Source organism: Rhea pennata, chromosome 2 (assembly GCF_028389875.1).
Source record: "Rhea pennata isolate bPtePen1 chromosome 2, bPtePen1.pri, whole genome shotgun sequence".
Classification (NCBI taxonomy): Eukaryota; Metazoa; Chordata; class Aves; order Rheiformes; family Rheidae; genus Rhea; species Rhea pennata.
Genome location: NC_084664.1, coordinates 115,106,553 through 115,133,319, shown reverse-complemented (window position 1 = coordinate 115,133,319; position 26,767 = coordinate 115,106,553). Strand labels below are relative to the sequence as shown.

Below are 26,767 nucleotides of genomic sequence, written 5' to 3'. Positions count from 1 at the left end.
GGTGAACTTCATTATGAACTCCTGTCTTGCAATTGGCTATTCTTTCAAGTTCCATGATATGGACAGATATGGATTTATACTGTGTCAATGTCATTCTTTTCCTCTTCTAACGCTTTTGTCTTCTTAACTGCTGATGAAAATAGACCTAATAGTTCTGTGGTGGTATCCACACATCAACGGGCCTTTTAGAAGAAGTGATAGGCTCTGGAGTCTTATCACTCATATACACTACTCTGCAGGCATTGAAACTTTTGTTTGTTGCTGTCATTCCCTGCAAAAGGAAAGACTACAGTGTTGCAAAAGAATTCTGTATGTTCAAGTCATGTCATACAATGAACAAGCCAGTCATAATGCACCTGAAAAGGGGGATATATGTTCAATAAGATGTACTTCCTCGGCTCTACATCCAGCTAATGAAACAGGTCCAGAGCCTGGCTTTTGAAGTTCGCTCAATAACAAAGTGCACAGTCACTTCTGCGCTTCATGGTTTTTGGCAATATCCTGCCCAACAATGGATCAGGAAAGACAAACTAATATAAGTGCTTCCAAACATAATTCTCTATATAGAAAAATGTCCTGCTCGCCTTTTTGAGGTGGCTGACTATAACATAGTGAATAAACTATTTATTGTGTCAATAGCTGGCATTAATGTTTACTCATAAATTAAAATACTCCTGCATTAATTTTGTTTTTACTGGAGAAGCAGCATCTTATAAGGTCAATGGTGGGTGAATAACACTGCCCTTGGTCTGCTAAGCTTACTTTATTAAATATTTAAAAACTCGTGTTGTGAAATCCCTAGTGCTTGAAGGCTCTGTACTGGTCTCTAAAAGTACAGTTGTTGCAAGCGATAGCTTTTCTTGGATTTTCAAACTTTAACTAAAAAAGAGAGAGAAAAATGGAAAAGTAAAATGTTCAACATAGCTTTTGGGTTTGGTTTGCAATGCTAATTTAAACAAAAGCTGGTCAGTTATATAATACACATAATTCTTCTGTTTGCTTTGCATGTCTTTGAAGGTGCTTGAAGTAACTCTTTCAGTTTTAATGTAGCAGTCTCTTTCATTGGGATTCTTTGTTAATGTTTAATGCTCTCCAGATTTAAAAACTTGAGTATACTTAAGAGAAATTCGTGTGTGTGTAGATATGTGTGTATATCTATCTATCCATATATAAGAATAAATATACTTAACTATTTCTGAAGTGCCTTTTTCTCTCTTCCAGAAAGCACAAGCTTGCCAACAAAGACTCAACAAAGAGATTTCGGACTTCCTTGCAATGGTTAAATCTTTAGATGCAACAAAAGGTAAAGCTGTTTAGTTTTATAAAATGCTATCTGTTACCAGGCAACTCACTCTCCTTTTTAAGGAGCACATGCCTTAACTTCACTGAAATTAAATTTTTAGGAAGTTGCAGATATAGGTCTGTTTTCCTTACTGAAACAGATTCAAATTAAATAATTATAAGAACTAAGATTTCAGATTCAGAGAAACAACTAGTGAGTACTTTGACCGAAAAATTTAATGGGGCTGTAAATGTAATGAAATTTCTCTTAAATGTAGCTCCGGAGTAGATAGTATCATAGGAATATGAGGTAGGGCTTTAGTTTCATCCAGGTCTTTGAAAATATGTAATTGGTGGCTTTTTGCGGAGTATAAATGTGCAAGGTACAGAGAGCTAGCAGCTGCCTCACTGTGGCTTCCCACTCATAACTTGTGTTACAGTGAGTAGAAACATAATGAAAGCTCACACATGATAAGCAGGGTGTGAAATGGAACTATAAAACTATCTAACTGGAGGTAAGGTGTGATGGGTTATATTCCACTGTCATCTGCCCTGAGTTTTTTTTTTTTTTTTTTTTTTGCCAGATTTCAGGCTTCATTTTAAATAACTCTTAAATTGACCTGTCTGGGTTTTTTGCAGCATAACAGCCTAAAAATAGCATAAACATCAAGCTGCTAGAGATTAGAAGTCTTGCCTCACTTAATGTCCTAAACCTGCCTACATATTAAACACATAAAGGAGAATAAGGTAGTTCTGTATGCATGTTTAACTGTTGCTCCTTTGTAACCTGAGTCCTAGTTACTTACCATGGCTAAACTTTATGAAGCTCAAACTGGGGTACAAGTTGCTTATCTGTACAAATCTCTAGCTTGTAACAGACTAGAAGTTTTGGGAGGAAAAAGGTTTGACCTCCCCTGCTTCTACCCCTGTACCCTCCCAGATGGAGTCTAAAATACTTATTTTCTGCATATGCTAGTAGGGTCAGTTACAGTGTGATATTAACTAACTTGCACTAATTGAGTAAACTGAACTTTTTGACTTCATGAGGAGAAGTAAGGTTTCCTAACACATGTGAATCTTGTATTGGGAAATGTTTGTAATTAATAATACATTAAAACTGAATTCTTGACAAAGAACAGCTTGAAATTTAGTATTGAGGTGGATAAAGCCCCTTTAGTAGGTACAGGGACAGTTTATCTGACTCCATAGTGCTAACCTAAAGAACCAATGAGGACACCTACACTCTTTTTTTGCCTTTTCTAAAAAAAATCTGGAATCCAAATAACCAAAATCTATAGCAAAGCAAAACCAGATACCGTCTTTTGCAAAGAAACTGCCAGGAACTTACTGCTATTGGATGAGACTGCCTTCCTTCCAATGAATGTTTGTAATTTGATGTGTCAGCAGACTGTTTCCAGCTTCATGTTTAGTCCCTGAGGGTCTCAACAGAAAACTCTGCTGTAGCTCCCCCAGTTCTCTAGTCAGTACATTGGGTTGGTGTAGCCTCTCTAAAGTATTCAAGTCCTCTAGTTTCCTTCAGAGGAATGCAAGTTTCAGAAATAAAAGGTTTTCCATGTGGAGCTTCTAAAAACTTTAGATTAATCAGAATGGCCATGTTGGGGCTAGAAGATATTTAGAATTTTTTTTCCTGACTGTCTTCCAAAATGCTATTCAAAATCCAGGAATCCTTGAAATTTATGCATGATATTTAATAAAAATGGCTCCAGCATTCAGTGTGCTGCTCTCCTTCTAGAGGTGCTAGCTATTTTGATAGCTGCTGTAAATAGGGACTTAGTAGCGAGCTTTGATATCAAAGGCAACAAGTAGTATTTGGACACACACTATATTTTGAGGTTTGCGCAAGCACTATGATAGCAAAGTAAATGCATGACTATTTTAAAACTATCGTTGCTGGAGCTCTTAATTTCAATTGCTGCAACATCAGCCTGAAGCACATAGCACTAGACTGTATCTATATTACTAAGAAGTGTCAAGCTGAAGGCTGGGGCTTCTAGAAACTTACTTTTATTGCAGCTAGTATGCTACTTGAGAATGGCTTGTGTGACAGGCTTGCCACAGGCAGTCTCTTCCACATCTTTAATATGTGGAAGCTCACGGCTCATCACTCTGTTTTATGACTGGATGTGTGACGCAACAACCTGAACTCTACTTACTTTTATACTTGTGCAAATGTAAGTACGATTATTGGAATTTCCAGCTCTAACTTCTAAGGAATTGCTGCACATCACAGAAACTTCAAAGTTCAGCTTAGCCCCATCAGCTGCTAGCTATTTAACATTTATGATAGTGTGTTTCTTGTTCTAGACACAGAGCCTCGTTCATAAACAGTCATACAGGTCAGGATGTGAGGTGACATTGCTATGGAAGCTGTATTGCTTATCCTGGAGATGACTCCGTGAAAATGAGGACTCCTTCCCCTTTTAATAACTAGTGTCCTTTTTGCTCCCAGACTATTTTTTTTCTAAGCTAATTTTCTAACTCCACTGTGGTAAGCATTTTCTCTGCTGTAGAATACAATAGCAGAAGGCAAAAAAAAATGCGCTTCCCCCACTAGTTCATATTAAACTAGTGTAGTATGCTTGTATTTGGATTTTGGCTCCTGGTAACTCTGAGGCTTTTAAATCTAGAAGAAGATTAAAAGGAGAGACTGCTGCTAGTCAGTCTTTCAATGTGTTGCTGCCATAGCTTACCTCCTCTGCTTTCCAAGCCATGTTGAAAGAGAGACTTGATCTATTCATGTGCCTTTTATGCCAATACTTGGGAAAGGATGCAAGAGAAAGAACTTAACTTTCCCTCAGTGCTACAGTTGCTTGTTCTCACACAGAACTTTGTGCTTCAGCCCTCATGTAGAATATGAATGTTATGTTTGCCTTATTTAGAGGGAAAGTATCCTGTGGTTTACAGTGTGCTTCCTAAAGCTACGAATGTCTTGACGCTTTCAGGAATGTCTTCTCCCCTCCTGCAAAAAGTTGATGTGGTCTCTGAAGTATCCCAGGAAACTTGTGAGGCGCTGGCTGACTGCCTCAACCTATTCACAAAGCAGGAAGGGGTATGTATTTTGTTGTGTGGGATTCTAAAAGGTCTGAATAACTTCAGATATTTTACTAGCTCCCTGCTTAACTGCCATAAACAAATAGATCCTATACAGCTATGTATTGTTAGCAAGCTGTCCTTTTACATGCTCAGTGTCTAGCAAAAACTTGTGCCTCAAAAGAGGGAGTAGCTAAAAAGATCTGTTACAAAAGGATATCTTAGTATTGAACATTCAGAATAAACCCAGATCTTGCTTATAAATGACTGTTTAAAATGCTCAAACTGAATGCTTGAGTTCAATAAAATGGTTGCTTTACTAATTTGAAGGTTACTGTATTGGGGAAAATTATTCTCCTTTTTGGACTGACTGTGAGGTGCTGAACAGTATTGCTTCTGAATTTGGTTTTCAGACCATGTGGTTAGTGGGTGGATGAATGATATCTGTTGGATTTCCGGCTTTTCTGGTGATAAAAATCTTGTGTGCTGTTGAATATAGTACAAATGCTTCAGTTTGGGAACGTATTGTATGCTCATTAGTTTCAGAGTAGGAAATTTTCTTTTTTTCCCTTCTTCCTCTAGAAATATACATTAGTACCACGGAATAAATGCATCTTCCTGGACTGTGATAATAGTAACTCTTCAGTTTGTCTCTTGTCATCAACAAGCTAAATTTCAAAATGAGGTTGTGTTGGTGCCTGCTAGGTCTCCTCCAGTTACTAACAATGAGCCCTGTTGTCTAGGCTTGCTTTAGTTTTTTCCTTCCTTTCCAAAGCTTTTTCTCTCCAGTCACAAGTCTTCTAGACTTGCTTGAGTCAAGCTCCAGCAGAGTGGAACAAGCATTGCTTTTCTTACACTGGGTTTTTTTTCTAAGGAAATCTAATATGAAGGTTGCCAGTTCCATTTGTGGATGAGGGGGAAATTGTTACAACAGTGGGTGTAGTGTTAGTTAGTATTCCTTAATTGTGTTGGCATCTTGCTTCAAGCAAGACTAAAATATCTTTCTAGAGCGGAGCGTGGCAAAACGTATGGTGAAATTGTAATTTCACCTTACTTGAACTTGGACAGTATCAGCAGGTGTTAGAGCCCTTATTTCAATCTGGAAGCACATAGATTTGGCCGCCGAGGGACAGGCTGAGGTATAAAATTGAATTTCTGCCATAGCTAGTAAAAACAGTCCCTCGTGACAGAGAGGAAAAATGTGATTATAGTGTTGTGTGTTTTGGTATTTATAAACTTAAATGTTGCCATTTCAGAGTATAATGGAGGCTTTTCATAAATTCATAAGGGAAGGGAATTGCCCCTGGGGTGTCTCCTTAAGACCTGAATCTCTGAAAAAAGGTTACATTCCCTGAGCATTACTGTTCTTAAACCCAAAGCATTTGTTTTGTTGCCTTTTATAAGACAGAGTACTGCTCTTTACTACCTGGTGTGATTTCTAGGCTGTAGTTCTGCTGGCTTTGCCAAAGCAATATACTGGGTTCTGCTTTAGTGAATGATGCAATCCCAAGGAAATGCTTTAATATTCCTTCTAAATATGCTGAATAGTAAAACATGACTCTGCTGAAGCAATCAAAGTTCAGTGTAAAAACACTAATCTAAATAACTCTAAAAAGAAATCTTTTGCATTTATTTTTCCTCAGATCAATGAAATTAAAGCTTACATGTTTTAAGTGTTTGGCAGGCCAGAGCATGGTGAGAACATGGGAGGTAGCTGTTCCCAACCTAGCTTCAGGAAGGATAACTGCAGCTGCCTAAAACCTTCTTGCATGCCTGTCCTGCTGTTTCCAGGCCTTTTTCTTCGCCTGTTGGGCTGCTTCACTGCTGTTGCAGGTTCTGAGCCCTGCTGCTCGTCTTGGGGCCTCCTGATGGGATTCCCTCCTCGATCCTCCGTGCAGAGATGAGCTGCTCGCTCTGCTGTATCCTTCGGCCGCGTTGTGCACGTCCTGGGAAACCTGGTTCTCCCCCTAAAACGAGGGCGTGCTCGGCCTCAACGCCGTTTTATCTCGCCTCTTCAAGCACAGCCGTTTTTTCCTCCTTTAGCTTACAGTGTCGGCTTACCAGGGGCGGCCGCTTGCCCACCCCGAGACCGGGGCGGCCGCGCCTCGCCTCGCGCCGCGCCGCGCCACGCCACGCGCGGCCGAACCCGCCCCCGGCCCGGGCGGTGCTCGCGCACCTCCGGCGTGGCGGGAGGAGGGGGGGGGGCTGCGCGCGGCGCCCCGCGCGGCCGCTTGTGACGCCACAGAGGGGGCGGCGGGCGCCCCGCGGCGCGGCGCGGCGCGGCAGGCGCTAGGACCCGGCGGGCGCTCCGCGGCCATGTACCGCGGCGCTTCCGCGGCCGCCGTGGCGCGGGCTGCGGCGGGGCCGCCCCTCGCCGCCGCCCCGCTCCGCCCGCGGCCGGTGAGCGGCGAGCGGGCGCCGCGCTCCGCGGCGGCGGGGCGGGGCGGGGGCGCGGCGAGAGCCGCGCTGCGAGCCGCCGCCGCCGGCTGCTCCGTTTTGGGAGGGCGTTTTTGGGGCGCTTTCCCCGCCGTTTCCCCCCCCCCCCCCATCCTTCCGCGCGGTGCCCGGGCGGCGGGGCGGGGCGCAAGGCTGCGCGGCCGCGGCGCCGGGCTGCGCGGCCGCGGGCGGCGAGGTCCGGCAGCGGCTGCCCTCGGAAAAGCGGCTCGGCGGTATGTAGCGTGCGCGGCGTGCGGCTCGCTCCGGGCTCCTGGGGCTTCGCTTTGTCTATTTATTTATCTAGTGATCCCGCCGCTCTTGACATCGGGGTGAGCTGTTGCGTGCCCGGCGCGGGAGCGGCTCGCGGGCCCGACTGCCCGTGCGCAAAGCCGCGAGGGGGAACGGAGGCGACTCGGCCGCTCGAAAGCGAGCGTTTGCTGAGGCGTCCGTGTCGGGGCTAGCGTGACTCGAAGCGTTTTTCTGCAGTGACTTTGGCACAAGGTTAGTAAGTACGGTTTTGAGAGCAGGGCTTCCTCTGCGCTGTTTCCAGCAGATGTTGGAACCTGCTTTCTACAAGCAGCTTGATTCTGGTGTTTTTAGATTTTCTGATGTTTTTGTATTATGGCAGCAGAATTTTAACGTAAGCGTCTGACTTAATCTGTCTTTGCACACTCTTGTTTTTGCCAAGACTTCCTGGGTAAGTTTAAGATCTATTCTTAATATTTGAGCACTGAAGCTCTATGAACCTGAAAGGAAAGATGGCTTTTAAAGAAATCTGGTTTTGTTTTGTTTTTCTTTCTTTTTGGGGTTGCTCCTTCGTTAACCAATGCTGGATAAGCATGCTGATGAGTAACTTGACTCTCCTGAGTTTCACTTTTACCATCAAAGGTTATATTTAACAGTAAATGCCACATCTTACTGCATGACTTGCGAACAAATAAAGGTTGTAAGCTGACTTCATTTGCAGTCTGCTGTTGGCTGAAACATTCCTCCCTTGTTTGTAGGTGTTGTCATTCTTTGTACTTTTTTTTTTCACCTCAAAAGAGGATTTGTTTGCAAGCTGGAAACGTTCAGCCAATGAGATAAGGGAAAAGGACGGTTCAGTTCATGATTTCTTCATCTCTTGATTTAAATGGGTTGTATCTACACCTAGGTAGAACTTGTGAAAACAAATTAAGCTTGTCGTTTGCAGGCACTCTAAGGTCAAAACACTGTAGGTCGTAGTCCTCGAATTGGTTATCTTCAGTATGGTGTAACATGCTGTCTTTTGTATGTATAAGTGACATAGCGTGAAACAGTGTAAATAAGAAATGTGCTTGCAGTTCAACTAGCAAATGCAGAAGTTCAGTGTAGTGCTTCAGTTTATTTCACATTTTGTGAATATCTTGGGGATGCCATTGAATGTTGGAGAGTTAGGTGTGTTTGTGCACGTTTGTGAATGAACGTATGTGTAGTCTTTAGGATGCAGATAGTTGTCTTTAATACTTGTCTACTATGTGGCCTGGGAGATATGTATAAGCATGGTTGTTGTTGCTTAGAGCTACTACCTTACTAGATTGTGAATGAAGAAAATGCCTGTGAAGCGGGTCCAGGTGACTTCTTAATGAGATTTTTGTATCAATTGCCTTGGGTAGGGATGAGGGGAATAGTAATGACACTCTCTGCAATTGAGGGAGAACTATTGACATGGGCACCCTGAGCAAGTCTGTCCAGAAAAGCCCTGCAGTCAGCAGTCCCTTTCCTGCCTGCCACCTGGCAAAGCACGCTGGGCTACATTAACCTTGGCCAGGTCTTAAGAACCCCTGGAGCGTGGGAGGGGTCAACTGAAATTAGGAAAACTAAGAAAGTAACCACTTTTACCTGGAGAAAGGATGGTGTCTTTCCTTGCTGTTGTGTTGGACCTAGAACCACAGAGGTCCTTAGCCCCTCTGAGCAGAAAAATGCAGGCACTAGTTCTGTGACCTTTTCTCCTTGCATTCCTATACAGGTGAAAGTTTTTTTTTCCTTTTTTTTTTCTTCTTTTCAATCACTGGAGCGCAGCAAAGTGATACAGTGCGATAGATACGTTGTTCATTCTGCTTTATGGCCATTGCTGAAAGTAATGGAAACTAAGGCAATAATCTCAGTGTGTCGGGGCCAGTAGGCAGTATTGCAAACAACTGAAACGCTATGTCTATTCAGCTTGTAAACTTGGAAGGAGGAGAGCAATTTTCTGACAATTTGTAATTGCACTGAGCACACAGTAAGAGTTATCTAGTATTGAGGGATTCAGATTAAGGTGTGTCTATTTCAAGAAAATATCAGCCATACCAATCTCTAACTTGCTTGGCCCTATTTTTTTTCCTCCCTGCCAAGTTTGAGTATTCTTTTGCTAGAAATATGATATCTAGTGTAGATCAAATCCTGTTCCAAAGTAATAAGTTAATTCAAGGTTCTCTATGTTAAAACAAGTGTCCAGATAAAGAATTATTATATTTTTCCCTCATACAGGAGAGCATAGGATATAATGCACTGTGGAATGACATGTATGCGTGGAATACAATAGAACAAAGCTATTGAAAAAGAAGTGTTTTGGAACATTATTTCATTATTTCTGTCCTTACTTGAATACCAAATGTTCTAGTCATGCCTTGATGATTCTTACTGTACTAATTTTGGGGCAATTTACATACATCTGTCATTCTTCTGCAAGTTCTAAAGGTGAGAGGGACAAATCAGAGCAACTTGATAGTGAAATCTGTCCCAGTGGCCTGGTGTTCTTCCTTTGGAAGCATTTTCTTTCTTACTCCCTCCTGCTGTCTTGCAGGTGGAAAGCAAACTATAGGTCTGGGAAGACAGTGGCCTTGTCAGTGTTATGTAAAGGAAGCAGTTCAATGAGTCCAAAGTATTCCGGGGATAGAGGAGTTGGAGTATAACTGTTTTCAGAGACTTTCCTAGAGCAGCCAAGGCCAAGTTAGATCACCAGTGAGCAGAGAACCTAAACAGCAGTCCAGACAGAAGCTTGCTAAAATAACAAATACTAGTTCTCCATTCAGGGAAGGTAAGTAACTGTTACTGCTTCCCTTTTCTGAAAGGGTGCTTTATATATTGACAAAACACTTAAATTTCAAAACAAGCGATAAGGTCCATGTTGGAGTGATGTACAAAAAAGGCTTTGGGCTGCAGAGAGCGCTGACCACAGCAGGACACCTGGGTGTTACTGCAGGACAAAAGATGAATGGTGCAGCAGAGGGCCTGTTCCGGTATCAGTCTCAACATTTATTTCCTTAAGAATGTGTGCTTCAAAAGTTAACCTTTTTCTTTGTAGTGAATGATGTGTTTGAATATAATTTACTGCCAAGGTAGCTTATTAACTTGTAGTGCCAGTGGAACTCTTGCTGACTTCCAGCTCTACAAGCCTGTGCAAAAGCTCATCACACAACTTGTCTGAAGGTATTCACCATTTGATGTGGTGAACCATTTGGCCAACTCAAAGCCTCCTGCTAACCTGTTCTTGCAATTTTTAGGGTGGATTGATACATGTTCAAAGCTTGTAGGTTTTACAAGCACACTCATTTGGTGGTTATTAAACCACCAAATTGTGTAAACTAAATTGCAGTTGGTTCATAGGCCTCTGGAGAAACATGTGAAAAGCATGTTACTTTTTAATGAAACCTCTTCTGTCTATGTCTCTACAGCACCAGCTGTGAGGCTTGCTTCTATGGTCTTGTTTAAAAACTGCTTGGGGATTTTTTTTTTAATACAAAAACGTGGATAACAGTTTAGTTAGGGTTGTGGGAAGGAAAGATCAAATAACAGTCAAGTTTAGTGGAATAATATTTGATATAGTAAGCTTTTTAAATAGAAGTTATTCAAGTCTGTTATATGAATCCTTTTGGAAAATGGTGCTGCTCTTTTTGTGTGTGAGGAAGCTGATAGCTGGGACCAAAAGAAATACATAAAATGGAAATTCTGTGCATGTGTTCTGCTTATTTTTCTTACTGCTCTGAGGATATTGTTTGTTTTCCTCTTTCCTATACTTGAAAAACAAACTGGAATGAGGAGGGTACATGTCTTTATCCTAGTTTCATCATGATTTCATAATGGCATATAAAGCTGATCAGCTTGTTTTTAATTTGCTGGCCTAATGTGTGTCTGACATGTTTTGAAAGAATAGATGAGAAACAGTTCTGAAACTTCTTAGCTCTCAGACAGCCAGTGTGTATTCTTAGCTAAAGACTGATACTATTTCAGAAAAAAATGAAGCAACAGAAAATAGAATTTAACTTGGAATCTCTGTTTATAGCCCCCTACCTGTTGCTATTGTGATATTTTGTGCACAAGCTTGTGAGGTACATGATTGCATGTAGGGCTGAGTGTTCTGGGTTTTTTCTTCTGTTTTTGTCTTTCTACTGCGTAAATCATCAGAATGCTGTTTAAGTGCTAGACTGAGCAACTGTAGTCAAATATATTTGCTAATTTTCTGGCAATTTATTCTCCCCCTGACCTTTTCTTCTTGAAACTTCTATTTTTTGTAGTACCATTTTTCTTGTAAGGCTGATAACTCTTATTCTAGAAAACTAATTTTTAAAAACCTGTATTTCCACAATTGAAAAATTAATTTCACTTGACCTGTCCACTGCTGGATATTAACACTTGTGTTTCTGATTGTGATACGATATTTGTACATTTTGCGTGAAATTCTTTGGAAAGTGTAATCCCTAAGCAGTATGAGTAATGTAATGTGTCATTGAACTGCTATCAAATCCTATTAAGTTTGCCAGTGTTGTGGGATTCTTTGGTTTTTTTACCTGCTCCTCCTAAAATGTCACTGATTCAGATTGAGTTCTCTCATCCTGTGGGTCTTGCCCTGCTGTAGTAGGCTGTCCATGTGCAACTTTGCTGCTTTTCCTTGAATAAAGGAGGTTGGCTGAATCTAACTTTACTTCTCCTGTTCTTTGCTGTGTTTATAGATGGTGTATTTTAGTTGCTTGTGGTTCCCTGGAGTATATGGATCTTTGACTGTGAGCAGTGAAATGGATGATTTCCTATCTAGGGTGTAATAGCTGTGTGTACCTCTCTATTTTTGTTGTTGTTATACTTAAATTTTTCTTGGCCACAATCACGATTTTTCAATCAAAACTACCTTTTCACTTGTTTATTCAATGATTCCTCTGAACTGATGGCATTTTTTATAACAGAGGTAAACCTTTGTGGAATTTGACCTCTTGTCTGACTTGTCATCTTGTGAACTGAGCATGTGCTCACTGACCTTCCTCTCTCCCAGACTGCCAATGACATTGAAAGCTTTTCTGTTTTTAATATTAATATTCAGACTTGTGTTATTGCTGCTTGCTGTCCTGTGCAGTGAAGAAATGCATGCGTATAATGCTGACTGCTGAGTCATTGGGGTTATCATTAGAATTGGTAAATGGACTGTGCAAAAATGTTTATGTGCTGAAAATAAATCACTGCTACTGTAGTTTTCCTTGAAAGTACACACCAGGTCAGATCACCAGTGAATGTTGGTAACTTGTTTCTCCAAAGAAGACTTACACTGTTCTTAACATTATCCCCTTTTAAATGCTTCAGTAATAGACCTGAAAAAGAAGCATGTTCAGTGTTACAAGCAGATGAGCAATGCAGGCATGTGCCTGGGGATTGCTGATAAGCAGACACAAAACAAGTGATGCTCCATTTATGATAAAAAGCTTGAGAGTTGAAGGTTGCTGCAAGGAGTGGTAAGATGCAGGGCCTCTTACGAGCAAAGCATATCTATTTGTTCTGAATATGCTGAACAGTCCAGTGCCAAGAGGACCTGTAGCTTCTGATGTAACGATAGCCTTCATTTAGATGGCTCTTGCCTTTATAGGATGCTTTTGAGAGTGACAGCTGTGATGGCATGTTTACCTTGCTCTCATAGTTAAGCCAATTGGAAGGTAAATGTGGAGTCAGTCACTGGTATTAGACAGGAGTGTTTTCCCTCCTCTCATACTTGCCACTACTACAGTTTAATATTAAAACTGAGATATCAATGCAATAACTCTTGGATCCATGGATAGACTTTATCAGAATGGCTTTAAAGTATGCCTATTTGAAGGAAGTCCATGGCCTACATGATAACATAGGGGTACCCCTGAGATTGCAAATGGAAACATTGTAGCTACAGAAGCAGACTAAACTTTCTTATCTGTATCTGAGAGATCTGTGCTGCAACAGTTACACTGCTTTTTCAACATCAGCTGGTTTAGGTATGTTGTTTTTCCCTGAATGGAAAGATGACTTCACATTAAACACATTAAATATTCACAGTTAATAGTGTCACTATTGCATTTTTTTTTTTGAGTCAAGAGCTATGATGGGGGCAGGGGGAAGGGAGAACAAAGTTATTCTCGCCTTATCCAGGAAGATTTGGTTTAACTTGACCTGAGCATCAGCCTGTAGACCTTGTGCAGCTCTGTCATAGCAGAAGAGCATTGGCAGGTACTTGAAGAAATTTGAAACTAATAGACATGAAAAAAGGTCAATCGTATATGTCGTTTTTTTTTTCTTTTTTTTTTGATGGAGAATAAGCATAATTTGTCAAGATAATTCTAGGTAACATGATAGTTCATGTGTATCTGTGGTTTTTACTGTATTGAAAATGCCAACAAGACTATTAATTGTGGAAATATTCTATGCTGTGCATGTGGACTCTCTACAGATCTGGTGAAATAAGCTGCTGCAGGTTGAACAAATCAAATTCAGGTGAAAATGCTGACTGAACCTTTAAGATGGTCTGAAACCATTGGCAGTTATGTCTGTGGATAGTTAACACCTAGTTTTGTATAACTTGCATCTTCTCAACATCTGAAACCATGTTTCAAGCTAAAGGCTAAAAGCTACTCCTGTGTGTGTGCTATTCCCAGATATTTACTGCTTCACTGCCGAGAATTTGTGCATAAATACCAGCTGGTAATTGGACTATAAGAATGTCATTTTGGTGCTATTGACTTTCTTCAAGCATCAGCGCAGTACTTAAGAGGCAGTCTACTATAACCTGTTTGAGACAGCTTAAGGGGTCTGTGTGTCAGAAATCAGTCGATAACATAATCTGTGTTTTTAACTCTGACTTTACTCACAAACTACAATTTATAGACTCTTGAAAGCAGCCTGTAACTCTAAACTATCAGATTCCATGTTAGTTTGGGATGAGAAAACACATGGTTTTCCTTAGATTTACGCTTGCCTCAAATCTCTTGCCTTTCAGTTTTATTTTAGCAACTTGTGGCTTTTACTGGAGCTCGTAAAAGAGATTACTAGAACTTTAAGCCAGGGCCCCTTCTTCCTTTTCTTCATTGTAGATGCTGCTATGTTGCAGATCAGGGAATAATAGATAAAAGCTTTATCAGTAAATAGCTTTACTGCCATGTTAAGTCTAGATGAACTGGTTGTCCATGGAAGATTGTACTTAGGTAAAACAAGCCTGCTTCTCTCTGAGAAGCTCAGTTCTTCTCTGGCTACTGGTCAGGCAAGAATGAGCAGAGTAGCAATGGATAACACACTCAATTCTTGCAACAAAAAAGTAATAAAAACTCCAAGTAGAGGTAAAAGTGCTTGAGATCATTCATAAGGAGGGAAAGCTTGTTTCACAAAATGACAATATTTGTGTTTGGATTATCCAGCTGTTTTGGATAGCAAGGATAATGTTTTTAGTGTTGCTTTGTAATGTAATAGTAGGTATCATATTTCAAGAAAATTTTAATGTTTTTACACTCTTGCAATTACTTCTAGCGAAAATGAGAACTTGGAGGCTGTAATTCAGCCATTGGTCTCAATATGTGAATGTCTTTTGCTGTTTTGAATTAAGGCTGCAAACATTCGATTTGGACTTCCATAGCTCAGGGCATCTATCTGCCTTAAATCCAGGATGTCGAGTATAGCATACTTGTGTTTCAGGATATGCCTTATCGGCCTGTCTAAGACTTACCTTTTGCCTACCGCTGTTGTCTGCTTAAGGATAAGGTCAAAAAAGCATCTGAAAGGAGAAAAAAAATCTGCTTAGGCAGAGATAAACTTCTTAATGCCACAAGTCATTCTGAATCAATGGTAGAACTGGGATTTTTGTGCTTATGTATCTCTATGAAGTCTGACCTTTTAATACTGGAAAACTGATATGCGTATTCTAGGATGTAGCAACTGAGGATGCCTCACACTTGTGTTGGAAGACTCACTGTTGACTCCTGTCCTATCCAGGAGTTCAACCTTTTTAGTAGTTTGTTTAGCGTCTAGATTTGTTTAAGCACTTCTATTCTGAAATAAAAACTAGCAAATAAAACATCTGACTACCTGTTTTTATAAATGCAAAATAACTGTATGGCATGCATGCTTTATGGAATTATTTTTAATAAACTCTTACCTATTCTTTATGAATAACTAACAAGATTACAAATCTGGCGCTTGTGGAAAACTAGCCTCACAAGTGTTAATTCTTTTGATAGGAATCTAGTCTCACTCTCCCGAATCTAAAACACATCCAGTTGTGCAGCAGCACTACTGAGGCAGTAAGAGCCAACAAAAATGTGGCAAAAACGTGACAGTTGCCTCAAAAGCACACAGACACACGCACTGGGTTTGATTCGACTGGGAAGCCAAGTGTTGGGGAGGGAATGCAAAGTAATTGATCAAAGTCATCAGTTGTATCTTCTGCAAAATATTTAAGGGAAGTAAGGAGATCAAAACTGCCTTAAGATGCATTTTCAAAACAATCTCTTAAGAATAAAAAGGAAGTGTTTCCTGTGTGTGTTCTTAAGAACCCTTACATCTTAAATGTAGGCTTTCTGTTTGTGAGACTAGCAAACTTCAAAGATGTCCAAAGCCTGTCAAAGGAAAAAGACTCACAAAAATTCCTGCCACATCTCAAAACATGTAGTAATGTTCTACTTTAATCACATTGGCATCAATATTAATGTATAAAGTCATGCTTATGTTGAAAGAGATCCTTACCCATGTAAGGTTGTGTCTGAGGAAATGGATGCTTAATCTCATTAGGGTAGGGGAGCAGAGTATCTTTTTGGTAGTCAAGTGGCTCTGCAGCTTATACCTTAACTTCCCAAAGTTGTACATCACCACAGATGTTTTTCAGCCCAAGCTTATTTTGGCATAAGCTACAAGCAAACTTAAAACAGCAACCATGTTTAATTTCAGCTTGGCTGAAAATGGAAACAATACTAAATAGAAAAGGACAAAACAGGAAGTTTTTTTTTTTTGTTTGTTTGAACTCCTCGTGTTTGACTAATCATTATTTTAAGACTGGAGCAAAAGTAGGGACAGAACGTGCTTTGGAAGCTGGCAACTCCTGCTGCTCTCAGACCTAAGTAGATTTCTTATGAGAGTTATCAGTTTACAACTGAGTCATCTAAAGAAAACGCAAGTGCAAAAAATACAGCCTTTGAGAGGAAGAATTAAAATTACCAGAAAGTCTTATTTTAGAAACAAACCAAAAACCTCTGCTAAATCTTGACTAGCACAAGAGTCATTTTGGAGAGAGTTGTTTCTCCAATCAAAGCTTAAACCCAAGCTTTTAAGTCCAAAACTATCCCTTTAATCTGCAGTCAGAAATGAAGTCTTTGCAGCATGTTCATGTGCTGTAGAAGAGTTCTTGGCTCAGAGCTACGGTGTTCTTTCAGAGTTAGACCTGCAGTACTTCATCAGCCTCTGAATACATAAACTCTGATGCAGCCAAATGGAACTGTGGAAGCAAGGCAACAAACTTCACATGCAAGAGGAAGTGGCATGATCTCTTACCAGGGAAGAGTGGAAGGGATAAAGGTCTCTGTCCCTTCCATGTGGATCGTTCAGAAACAGTTCATCCAGGAAGTCTTAAAGAGTGAATTTTGATAATACCCTTGTACCTTATAAGACGGGATCTGACTGCTTTTAGAAGCTCTAGCTCTTACCTTGAATAAAAAATCTGTATTTTGATTCCTGTACACATTGCCATGATCTGGTTGAGGCTGATCCTGCTGAAGTCTGAGTTTCTTCTGTGTGGAAGATAGCTGGGATGCTGCCCCTAGCAGGACTTCCGCTGTGTCTTTTTAAACTTTCTGATTGTGTTTTGTCTTTTTATTCACAAGCAGAATTTTATTATTTGCATAAATCAAGTAGAGGGAGACATAACTCTGTACTCAAGAGAATGAAATGTAGGCTTTCCAACTTAGCCCTGATAAATTCCTTCTCTTGAACTTCTGAGGTGAACTTTGGTAGCTGACTGACAATGAATTCTTCTGTTCATCTTGGGAATGGCTGAAGTAGTCTTGTGACCATGAAGTTGGTGTATCTTCTATGGGCTTTGAGTTGGGAGGTAACTGAAGGTGACCCGGACTGCCAATTGGTTTGTATGTGATTGGTTTGTGTTGGGGGGTTTGTTTGTGTGTTTGGGGATCTTTCAGCCATTGCTTAAAGAAAAAAAGAACAAAAAACAACGAAAAAGACTTCAGTGGTGATGTTTCCTCTATATGAGTATTAAAGAACAAAATGGCTTGTTGGCCCCCTCAGTTTCTCCTTTGAATTTGAAGTACCCTTGGTAATGTGTGGTAGTCTAATGCTGTAGTTACAGACTACAAATTGGTCAGTTGACCAGACTTTTATGATAAAGATTAATGTTTTGTTGTGATTCAATAAATAACACTTTATTATCATCAGTGAGCTCAGTTTACCCCGATTAATTGTTCACATTTTATTTTGCATTTCAGTATTTGCATTAGCAGTAGTTTAAGTCACTGGTGAGTGGTATCTAACTATTCTTTCTATAGAGCTTTAAAACTGGGTAAATGGTCGACCTGCAGCACTGAGAGATGCTTGCTGTGTGCTGGTAGACCTGAGCAGGAAACAATCCTAAAACAACGCATGACTTCTTTGGGGGGAAGAGACAGGGGACAGGTCTCAGTCTTCTCTACCCTAGGGTGAGCCCACACTTTGGTCATGCTTCAAGAAGGAAAAAGCTTGCAAGAGCTATTTTACTCTGGCAAATAAGGAGTTATGACATGAGGTCTTACATGTGTTAAGGTGGCTAGTGTTTGTTGAGTTCTTTGTGGCTGATGGGAGTGGGGAATCATCAGGGAGATTTTGTGTGTGCAACCACTTAGAAAGGCGTGTGTGTAAACAAAACCAGGTAAGAACTCAGAAAGCTTTGTGTAAAATACACATGTGCTTTAGGGCTTTAGCTGTCGAGTGATATGTTTGTGAAACTGTCTGCCTCTGCTAGTACAAAGCAAAAAAAAAAAAAAAAAAAAACAGAGAGAGAGAGAGAGAGAGAGTTCCCAATGCAGGCTGTCACACTTGCAGTTTTCTGATGTGCCATAAGACTATGTATTAAGTACTCATTTCTTTGATAGGTTGAGTACTATATTCGAGCATACTTGCAGAAAAACATACTAATACTAAAATTACCCCTGTTCTTGCTCGTTTTGGAGTTGTGCGTGGGGGTTTTGTTGAGTTGTTGTTGAGTTTTGTTTCTGTGTGTGTGTTTTTTTTTCTTTTTTAAGAAAAGCTCTAGGAGTAAAGACAGAAATTAAGCCTCTCTTATGGAGAACTTGCTTTACTGAATCTCGAAACATGTTTAATAGTATGAGAACTCAAAAGTACAGAATTAAAACTTCCTTCTGATGTGTGTAGCAACTGGTTTCAGGTTTCACTTCAGTAGCTGCTTAAGCAGCAACTTAGTCCTACTCTAGGTAGTGGAAAATGTAAAAGTACTTTGTTGTAGAAGCAGAGCCTATAGTGTTAGTGCTGTAATAGCATGCTTCTGAGTCAGCTAACAAGTCACGTAAAACTGTTTCTTTTTTAAATAGCTATGCCTTGAGGAGGTTATTCCAAGTCTTTCAATTTCTTCCATGGTAAAATGAAAATACAGGTTCTGTTCAAGACACTAAAACAGACTCTGCTCTTCTCAAAACTTTATAGTTCTCTTTCCACATTAAATGTAGAAGAATAACAGATTTACTCCCCACTAGTTTAAACTGGTCATCACAAAGAACTGGCTTATGCAGGGAGAAGCTAGCACTAGGGAAAGAATAAACTGTATTGTGCTAACAGCAACATTGCAATTACGTGAGCTTGTCTGTTAGAATGGTGTATGTATCGCAGACTGTGCACACGGAGGTTGTGATTTGCACTGTGAGCCTTAGATTTTTCTTGTGGGGACTTCTTTTTTTGATAGAAAGATCACAGAGCAAGGGAACGAATCCTCCTTTTCAATTCTCATCGTTTCCTGTGGGTAGCTTGCCGTAATGTAGCATGTTACAATGCACAACTTTGTCCAATAAGTTGTCTTTCAGGCCAGTGTGTCCCGCTAGAGTAGCTGAGTCTGGAAACTAACAGTTTGATATGAAGAGAAGCATGTGAAACAAATGGTGAGTTTGATTGGAACTTTTTTTTTCTCTCCAGAAAACGGAATTTAATTTCTCAATGTCAGAAGATAGCCACATAAAACTGGCAGTTTCAATGGAGCAGCATTTTTCTAATTGCCTGGTTAAATGTTAATTTTCAGCTAGGTATTAGACTAGCCCTTATCTTGCTACTGAACATTTGCATTCTCTGTCTGTGCTTGGTGGCGAATGTCCCATACGCAGTGACGTTTCAGGGAGTATGGAATTTCTGCGCCAGTCGGACAGAGACGTTCATTTTGAAAACCAAAACCCTGCTTCTGAGCCGTGAGAGGTCTCGGTAAGACAGTGTGGTAGGCTGCCTTTCTGCAGTCAGCTTAGTGCAGAGCAAAGTGGTTTGCCGAGTACTGAAACTCTGGTGGAGTCTGGCTTCAGATCCTCTGGTGGCTGCTATGTGAAAGAGGTGGTTCTTCCTTCCTACACAACTTGAAAGCCTGCATATTTGGACATTCTTATTCATGACACTGAAGTTGTATGTGCTTGAAAGTAAAATTAACTGAATCACATGATGGTCTTGTGAGATGTTTTTCTCTCTTAATTCAGAAGAACCAAGAACTTAAGGTATGCTGTGTTTTAATTCACTATTCTAATGTTAAAAGAACCTGCACATTGAGGTATCTGTATTTGTTCCTTGTTTGTTATGTGTTGGTTTTAGATGGTTTACTTGAAGCTGCAATAGCATGTTACTGAGATGTTCATTTATTAGCTGAGCATCAGTGGCGTGATTATTTCCTACCCTACAAAAGTGCCACTGTTGTTGAGCCTTAATTTAAATTAAAAGCATTGAGCACTGCACAAAGCAAGTATTTTGTGTGTTGCACTGAGATGTCTTCAGGAGGCACAGAAAAGAGCCTTGGATACAGGCTGTGTAGATACACTTCAAGGCTTATGGCTTAAAAAAAAAAAAAAAAAAGGAGGAGGTGAGGGGAAGGTCTTCTGGTCCACTTTACTAATCTCCTACCTACAACAAGAAAACTGAGGCTGCAGAGAGGAATGGAACTTGTGTTTGTGACATTCAGAGAAGCTATTTGATGTTTTGGAATAGACATATGAACTTTGAATATATTTTTTTTTCTTGCTAGTATTATGCAGTGAAGGAGTTACCTTTTAAATCATGCTCTTGTGAGCATAGGAGCGTGGAAAGACAGTTGAAGTGTCTGCGTGTAGCCTATTGCTTTCCTTTAAAGGAAGAAAAGAGGAGAGGAGGAACAGAGCTGTAGCCTGAATGCTGAAATAAATGGATTCTACTCTTTGAATTAACATTTTGGTGTTTAAAAGCCTGAAGGGCTCTAACATTTACAGAAAACTGTTGTAGGTAGACTGTGCTGAGTTAAACTATGAGTAAAGTCAGTTACCTCAACTTCAGTACCAAAACTCTGGTTGGAGAAGTATTAAAAAAAAATGCTGCACTGATCTAGATACTGAAGTCTTGGTGGTTGTGTGTCAGTGTATCTGTTATAATTGTGTCTGTAGCTGTAAGGTTAATGACTGAATGATTGCTTATTTCTGTGAGACAAAGCTAGCTAGTTCCCACCAGATTTACAGCAGTGCAAGTCTGATGTTTCCCTACCATAGCATTACGTTTAGAGGTGAAAACAAGGCTGACCTCAACTGTCACCGTCTCAACAGTGCAAACGCATCAAGTTAACCCTCTTGACGTAGTGCAATTGCTCTTGTACAAGGAGCTCCCGACAAGGGTCGGGCGCAGAGCCCACGCGGACGAACCCCGTGAGACCCCAGCTGGCTTCGCACGGGGCTCGCTGAGGCAGTCTGCGCTGCCGCCTCTGCCAGCTCTGCCGAGAGCTCGCAGAGCCGACGGTGGCACTGGCACTGCGGGCATCAGCTGCAGGGATAAAAAAAGAGATGACACTTATTCCAAAGCTAGAGGATGAGGAACTAAACCCGGTAAGATGTGAATTACCATCTGGCCTTTCTGCAGCTCAGGCACAACTGCGAAAAGTGTGGAAGCCACTGCTATAGCGCAAGGTGTGCCTTACGCGGACTATCAATACAACATCTCCTCTGTATTTCTCTGAATATGCCTAGGCTGGATTTCCGGAGCTGTGCGTACAGTGACATCTGCAGCATTTTGGTGTGGTGTTTCATACCTTATTTTTAATTAAGTATTTGTACCACTGTGTGTAAAACACAGTGAGGCATTCAGGTAATGAAACTTCACAAAACTAGGTGATATTTCACTGAAATGTTTTGGTCTGTCTGCCTCATTCTAGTAGATCAAAATGTGTATGCATCTGAAAGCTCATTTTTTGCGGGGTTCTTTTTGTCTGCAGTCATGTTTCTGGTTTATACGTTGGTCCTAAAGATTTTTGTGTGAAAATGTATTTTTAAAACTAGTCTGGAGGTTCTTTTTACACTCTTACAGTTGTTTCTGTGTTGAGACAATGAAGAAAGACAAGATGGGGAAGAAGAAGCTTTGATGAGAAAGGGGATGAAGCTGAGTGTAAACTCCAGAAATACTGATAGAGTAGCAAGGGGCATGGAATGATTCATCTCAGAACTTAAGTATTGGCCATGTCTTGTGAATCAGAATAAAGAGCAATCTACTTTTTATGTTTTGGTAAAACCTGTATATTGGTTAGTCAGTGATGTTCAAGAAAACTTCTACTTTGCTAATACTTCCGATATGTCTGGATAGAAATCTCTCTCATTATGATTGGAAGAATGGTGACTACATCCCGTAGTTTGGAGGGTTGGGGTGGGGGATCTGCCTCTGCAGTCAAATTACTGCAGGAAAATTTTGAGAGATGTATTAATAAGAAGACAAAACTAATGATACCACTTACTTAAAGCTGTTTTACAGAAAAGTTAGTGTATTTAGTATGTTTATTTCAAGCAAGATTATTTCTCCAGTGATGCCTATATTTAAGTAAATTACATGAAGATGGTACTAGTTTTATTTGTGCAAGTATCAGGCTTTTTTACATGTAAAATCAGATAATGGTGGTATAATCATCTTTTTTTTGTTCTCATGTCAACACCACTGAATTGTTTTGATTGTTAAGGATGCAGTTGTTGTTGTTAGAGAGAGTATTTCCAGACCACTGCCTTTTGAGAGGTGCCCATGTGAACTCTAATCCTGCAATGAGTTTTGGGCTGCAGGACTTCTGGGCACTTCTGCGTTTGCTGAATGTATAGGCCATTCTGCAGGTTGATGAGTGCTGTTGGCAGAGATTTTGTACGGGACTTTCATCTCCTGCCCCCAAGTATTGAATTAAGGCTGCATTAAAACAAGATCATTCAGATACAAATGAACGTTTTTAAGCTGAAAGCAGCAAACTTCAGTCTGAGTGTGTTTTCTTTTATTCCTAGCTTTTGTTTCCTTATGTAAGAGATGAAAAGCTTTTTTCCTGCCTACTGGTAGTGTAAGTGCTTCACTAATAAGTGTTTGGCAGCTAGGAAATCTGCAAGTACATAGAAAAATGAACCTTACTGTTAGCCTGGCTGTTTATTTTGGAATGGGAAAACAAATGGGAAATTTGTTTTCATTCCACCTTCTGCAATTATAAATAACTCCACATAATTTCTACAGACTTTTTTTTGATCTCAAATTTGTATTTATGTTACCTGTTTATTTGCACTGCCATGCTTGGTGGATGCAGGAAAAAAAAAATCTTGATTTTGTTAGATATACTTCAATTTTCCTTTCTGTTTGCTGTTAGATAGTATTGAAGCTTAAAGTTTTAATATTTAACATCACTCCTAATTACTTACCAAAACAGAACAGAGGATAAAGGCATCTAATTCTTCTGGTTTTAGTCTAAAATTGCAAATACCATATTAATAACTCATTTTGTTTTGCTGCTTAATAATAATGAAAAGTACCACTTCAGTTTGAGTCCTTCTCCTTCCTCTCTCAAGTGTGTGAAATACAAATGTTAATTCTATAAATAGGCAATTCTTTAAATGATGTGTTGCACAGAAAGATCTCTGCTGGAACTCCTCAATACTTGTTCTTTTGCGAAGGGGCACATCTGACTTCTATGAAGCATTGTAGTAATTGGCTTTGTTGGAACATTCAAAGTGAACTTTAAACAAAAGTGGCAATAACTTGTCTAGATTTTGTTCATTTTGTTCAAGAACTGTTTAAGAACTGTTAGACAGTAGCTGACTTAGTGATTTTATTGCTTTCAGTTAGCAACCCAATTTTATTCTCTTTAATTATCATTTAATTGGATTGCTACTCTATACTCAGCCTGGTAGCAAAATCAGCTGATTTAGTATTAGGCACAAATAAGAGGGTGAAAATTTCTTCCACCGGTCTTTCTCCAGAGGATATGCTACTGCCAGAATAGAAACTTCTCTAGAAGTGGCAAATTTGCTTTGACATTTCCTTTCTAGCCTCTAAATTCCCACTCCCTCAGTTGTGCCCAATTCTGAATCTACTATTTCAGTGGTTGTTATAACTGAGAGAGCTGAAGCCTCCATAGGGAAATAGAAGCTATTATTAGATCTAGAACTATTACATTAGAACTTTTTTTGAGAGACAGTTGCCTTATAAATGTGGTTGCTTATGTTAACAGTACTTGAAGTAAAGGTATGATGTAGAAGGTGACCAGAAAATGACATAAGAACAATTTGTAACTTAGATTCAGAAAAGCAACGTTGGTATGTGTATAACTTGCTTAGGAAAGTAAGTTGTCCATGTAGCTGTTCCAAGAGATTAATTGATATGTCCTTGCTGGTTCTTCGTGGAGGGGGAATTAAAGTTGTAAACTGACCTTTGAGAATACACTAGAGGACAAGGCAATAGTTGGGGATGCTGAACAGGAACAAGAAGGGCGAGAGGAAAGGGGAGGAAGAGAGTAAGTCATTTGGTGACTGGAAGTTAATGGCAGGTGACAGCCTTGCTGTGTTGGGAGAATAGGTCTTCAGGAGTCAGTCAAAAAAAGGAGTCAGTCATTCAGGAGTCAGTCAAAAATTCTCTCCATTCTCCTAGGAGACAGAGGAGGCAGGAAAGCACAGGCAAAAAAGGAGGAGGAAATAGGAAGGACATGTTGCTCTCCTGTTGCTAATCTTGAACTCAAGATGCAGTTAACATCATCCTCTCTTGTGCTGATTGCATGTGTGGGCTTAAAAAAGCTTCTACCATTTGGGTGGCTGGTTTACTGTTCAGTTTCTGGCTCCTCTGTAAACTGTTTTGGGAATGGGGAGGGAAAGCTGTTTATATCAAAGATAAATCAGTCAGTAGAGGAATCTCTTCCTTAACCTCCTTCTCTAATCCTCAGGGATGCATGTTTTCAGCTCATAGTTCAGTTGTAGTTATTTGTAGCTGGCATTCACATTTGCTCTGTAATTCGATTCAGCTGATGCTTCTTGGCCCAAATTAGAGCTGACTAATAGAGGTAGCCTTGTATGAGTAGAAACTGATCACTATAAGGTCATCCAAGTAAAGAGTTGTAAGTATTTTTGCTCAGATTTAGGGTGCAGTTATCTGACTGGCTTGTATTCACTCGTGGAATTTTGATTTATTCTATTAAATTTTATTTGGCGGATTTCTCAGTTACTGAAAAAATGTTGAGATACAACCATTGTGGTCACAGAAATTGTAATATTCTCATTAATCCACATGACTTCAACTTCAGCCATTTGCCTTTGAACCAGTTTACTTATTCATTACAGTCTATTTTCTGAATAGCTTTGAGCTACACATGCCTGAAAGAGATGAGATTTTATTCATACATGTATCTACTTATAGGTGAGGAATTTGAAACTGGAGCATGAGCAGGAGAAAAACAAGATCTTGTCAGAAGCATTAGAGACGCTAGCCACTGAACACCATGAACTAGAGCAGTCTCTAGTGAAGGGATCTCCACCTTTAAGCATCATCAGTGAAGAGCAGTTCTATGATGCTGTTTCAGGTAAGTAATGATGTCCAGAATACGAGGAAATAGCAAGCATGTGTTTGATCAAGTTGGGGGGCTGAGGCAATGGTCTTGCTCTAAGTGAAATCTCTTTCCAACATGGAGCTAACTGTAGGAAAATACTGTGCTGTGTGAGTGGGCCTCTAAAATTATGCCTGAGTGTAAACTTTCCTCAATTCACCTGTAGAACTGTGTTGTTTTACCTTAGCAGGACAGGAAGTTACAGGCATGAAAGGTGCAGTTGCCTGGATGTCTATGCCCTTTTTTTAAATAGCAAAATTTACAAGTCCTATTTCAAGAGATGTAAATATAGCTAGAAGTCTTCTGAATTACTTTATCCATGGAGGTATATGGGGTTTTTTTTTGTTTTGTTTTGTTCTTAAGATCAGTTCATAACAAACTGATTATGAGGGATAAAAGGCTTGTTTTATTTCACCTCTGTCTATCTTAAGTGTCACAAATGGAAGAAAAGAATCACAATTTCTTATGCATCCTCAAAGTACCTTTTTATGGTCTGCTCTTCAGTTCAGTGCCTTTCATATTTTCATGTGCAAAACATGCAAATAGAGATTTTTGGAAAGCACTGAACTGCGTAGGATGATTACAACATGCATTGACATAGATAGGATGTACATAGTGCAGCTCAGTAACAGCTCTAATTGGGTGATCTGGCAATGCACAGCTGACTAAAACTACAAAAACTGCTAGAACTAACAGGATCTAGAAAAGCTCGAGTATAAACTTAGTTTAACTGAAGCAGATAATTAGATTGTGATGGCATAATAATGAGCAGGTATGAATGGGGTTATTTGTTCTGAAAACTTAACTGTCTGATGCTTTTGACTGATGAGAAAACCAGTGTTTCCCATCTTTAAGTGTACTGCAGTGCATAACTTAACTAAGCATTGGATAAAAACAGGCAAAGTAGAGTCTATGTCGAGATGCTCAAGTGTATAGCAGAGGAACACAGTAAATCAACAATAGAGTTTGTTTCTTGACACAGTAACAAATGTAGGAAATCTTCAACCAGGAGAAGAGATTAAGGAATACTAGAAACAGGTTCTTCAACCAGAACCAAAGGAACAGCTCTACTTAAAGGCCTTCAGCTCTTTCACTTGCTGCAGCAAAGCAGAAAACAGTTGTTTATATGGTGCTACTGGAATGTAGTCTCTCCAGCCAGGCTTACTCCATTTGTATATACAAGAGAATACTCTCTTAGCTCTAAAGAACTATTAGTCTATATATCTCCTAACTGACCCAGTATCTAAAACTTCATCTTGAATGAAAGTGTCTAAAACTACCTTTCTGGTTGGGAGAGGAGGTATTTTTGCTGCTTGAAGCTGCATATAAATCGTAACAAGCAGATTTGTGTAACTGCAAAACTTATTCAGTATATATATATCTCAGTTCTCCATTTGAGAAAAGTTACTTGAAATAATTCATCTTGTTTACAATTTAAATTTTTTTTTTAGGGCGGACTCACTTTCTTAACTCTGTCAGCTTCATCAGACTTGTATTAAATGCAGTAGTTTTGCAGTGATTTTGGGTCCTCTCCGTCTCTGAAGGCACATGTCTAGGGGAAGGGCATTCAGTTGCTGGCTAGAGAAAGGGAAATGTGGCTTGGCTTTCTGACCCCTGGTTGCATGTTATGACTTTCAGTGTAAACATGAAAAGAACTAGTTTTTTGTCATGTTCATTTTTAGCTAATCACTA

The 26,767-nt window shown here is 40.0% G+C and overlaps 1 protein-coding gene across 4 annotated transcripts in view; it reads left to right on the top strand.

The window, feature by feature from the left end:
• The window catches only part of OSBPL1A (oxysterol binding protein like 1A), a 76,995-nt gene that overhangs the window by 24,189 nt on the left and 26,039 nt on the right, over window positions 1-26,767 (top strand). For 2 of the 4 annotated variants that reach the window (XM_062570228.1, XM_062570227.1), the window contains exons 14-16: window positions 1,222-1,303; window positions 4,245-4,351; window positions 24,889-25,051. In XM_062570228.1, coding sequence (XP_062426212.1) covers window positions 1,222-1,303; window positions 4,245-4,351; window positions 24,889-25,051 — 352 coding nt within the window. Of the gene's footprint in view, window positions 1-1,221; window positions 1,304-4,244; window positions 4,352-6,900; window positions 7,002-24,888; window positions 25,052-26,767 lie in introns of those variants that run through there. The other 2 variants (XM_062570229.1, XM_062570230.1) reach the window with 2 other exon arrangements.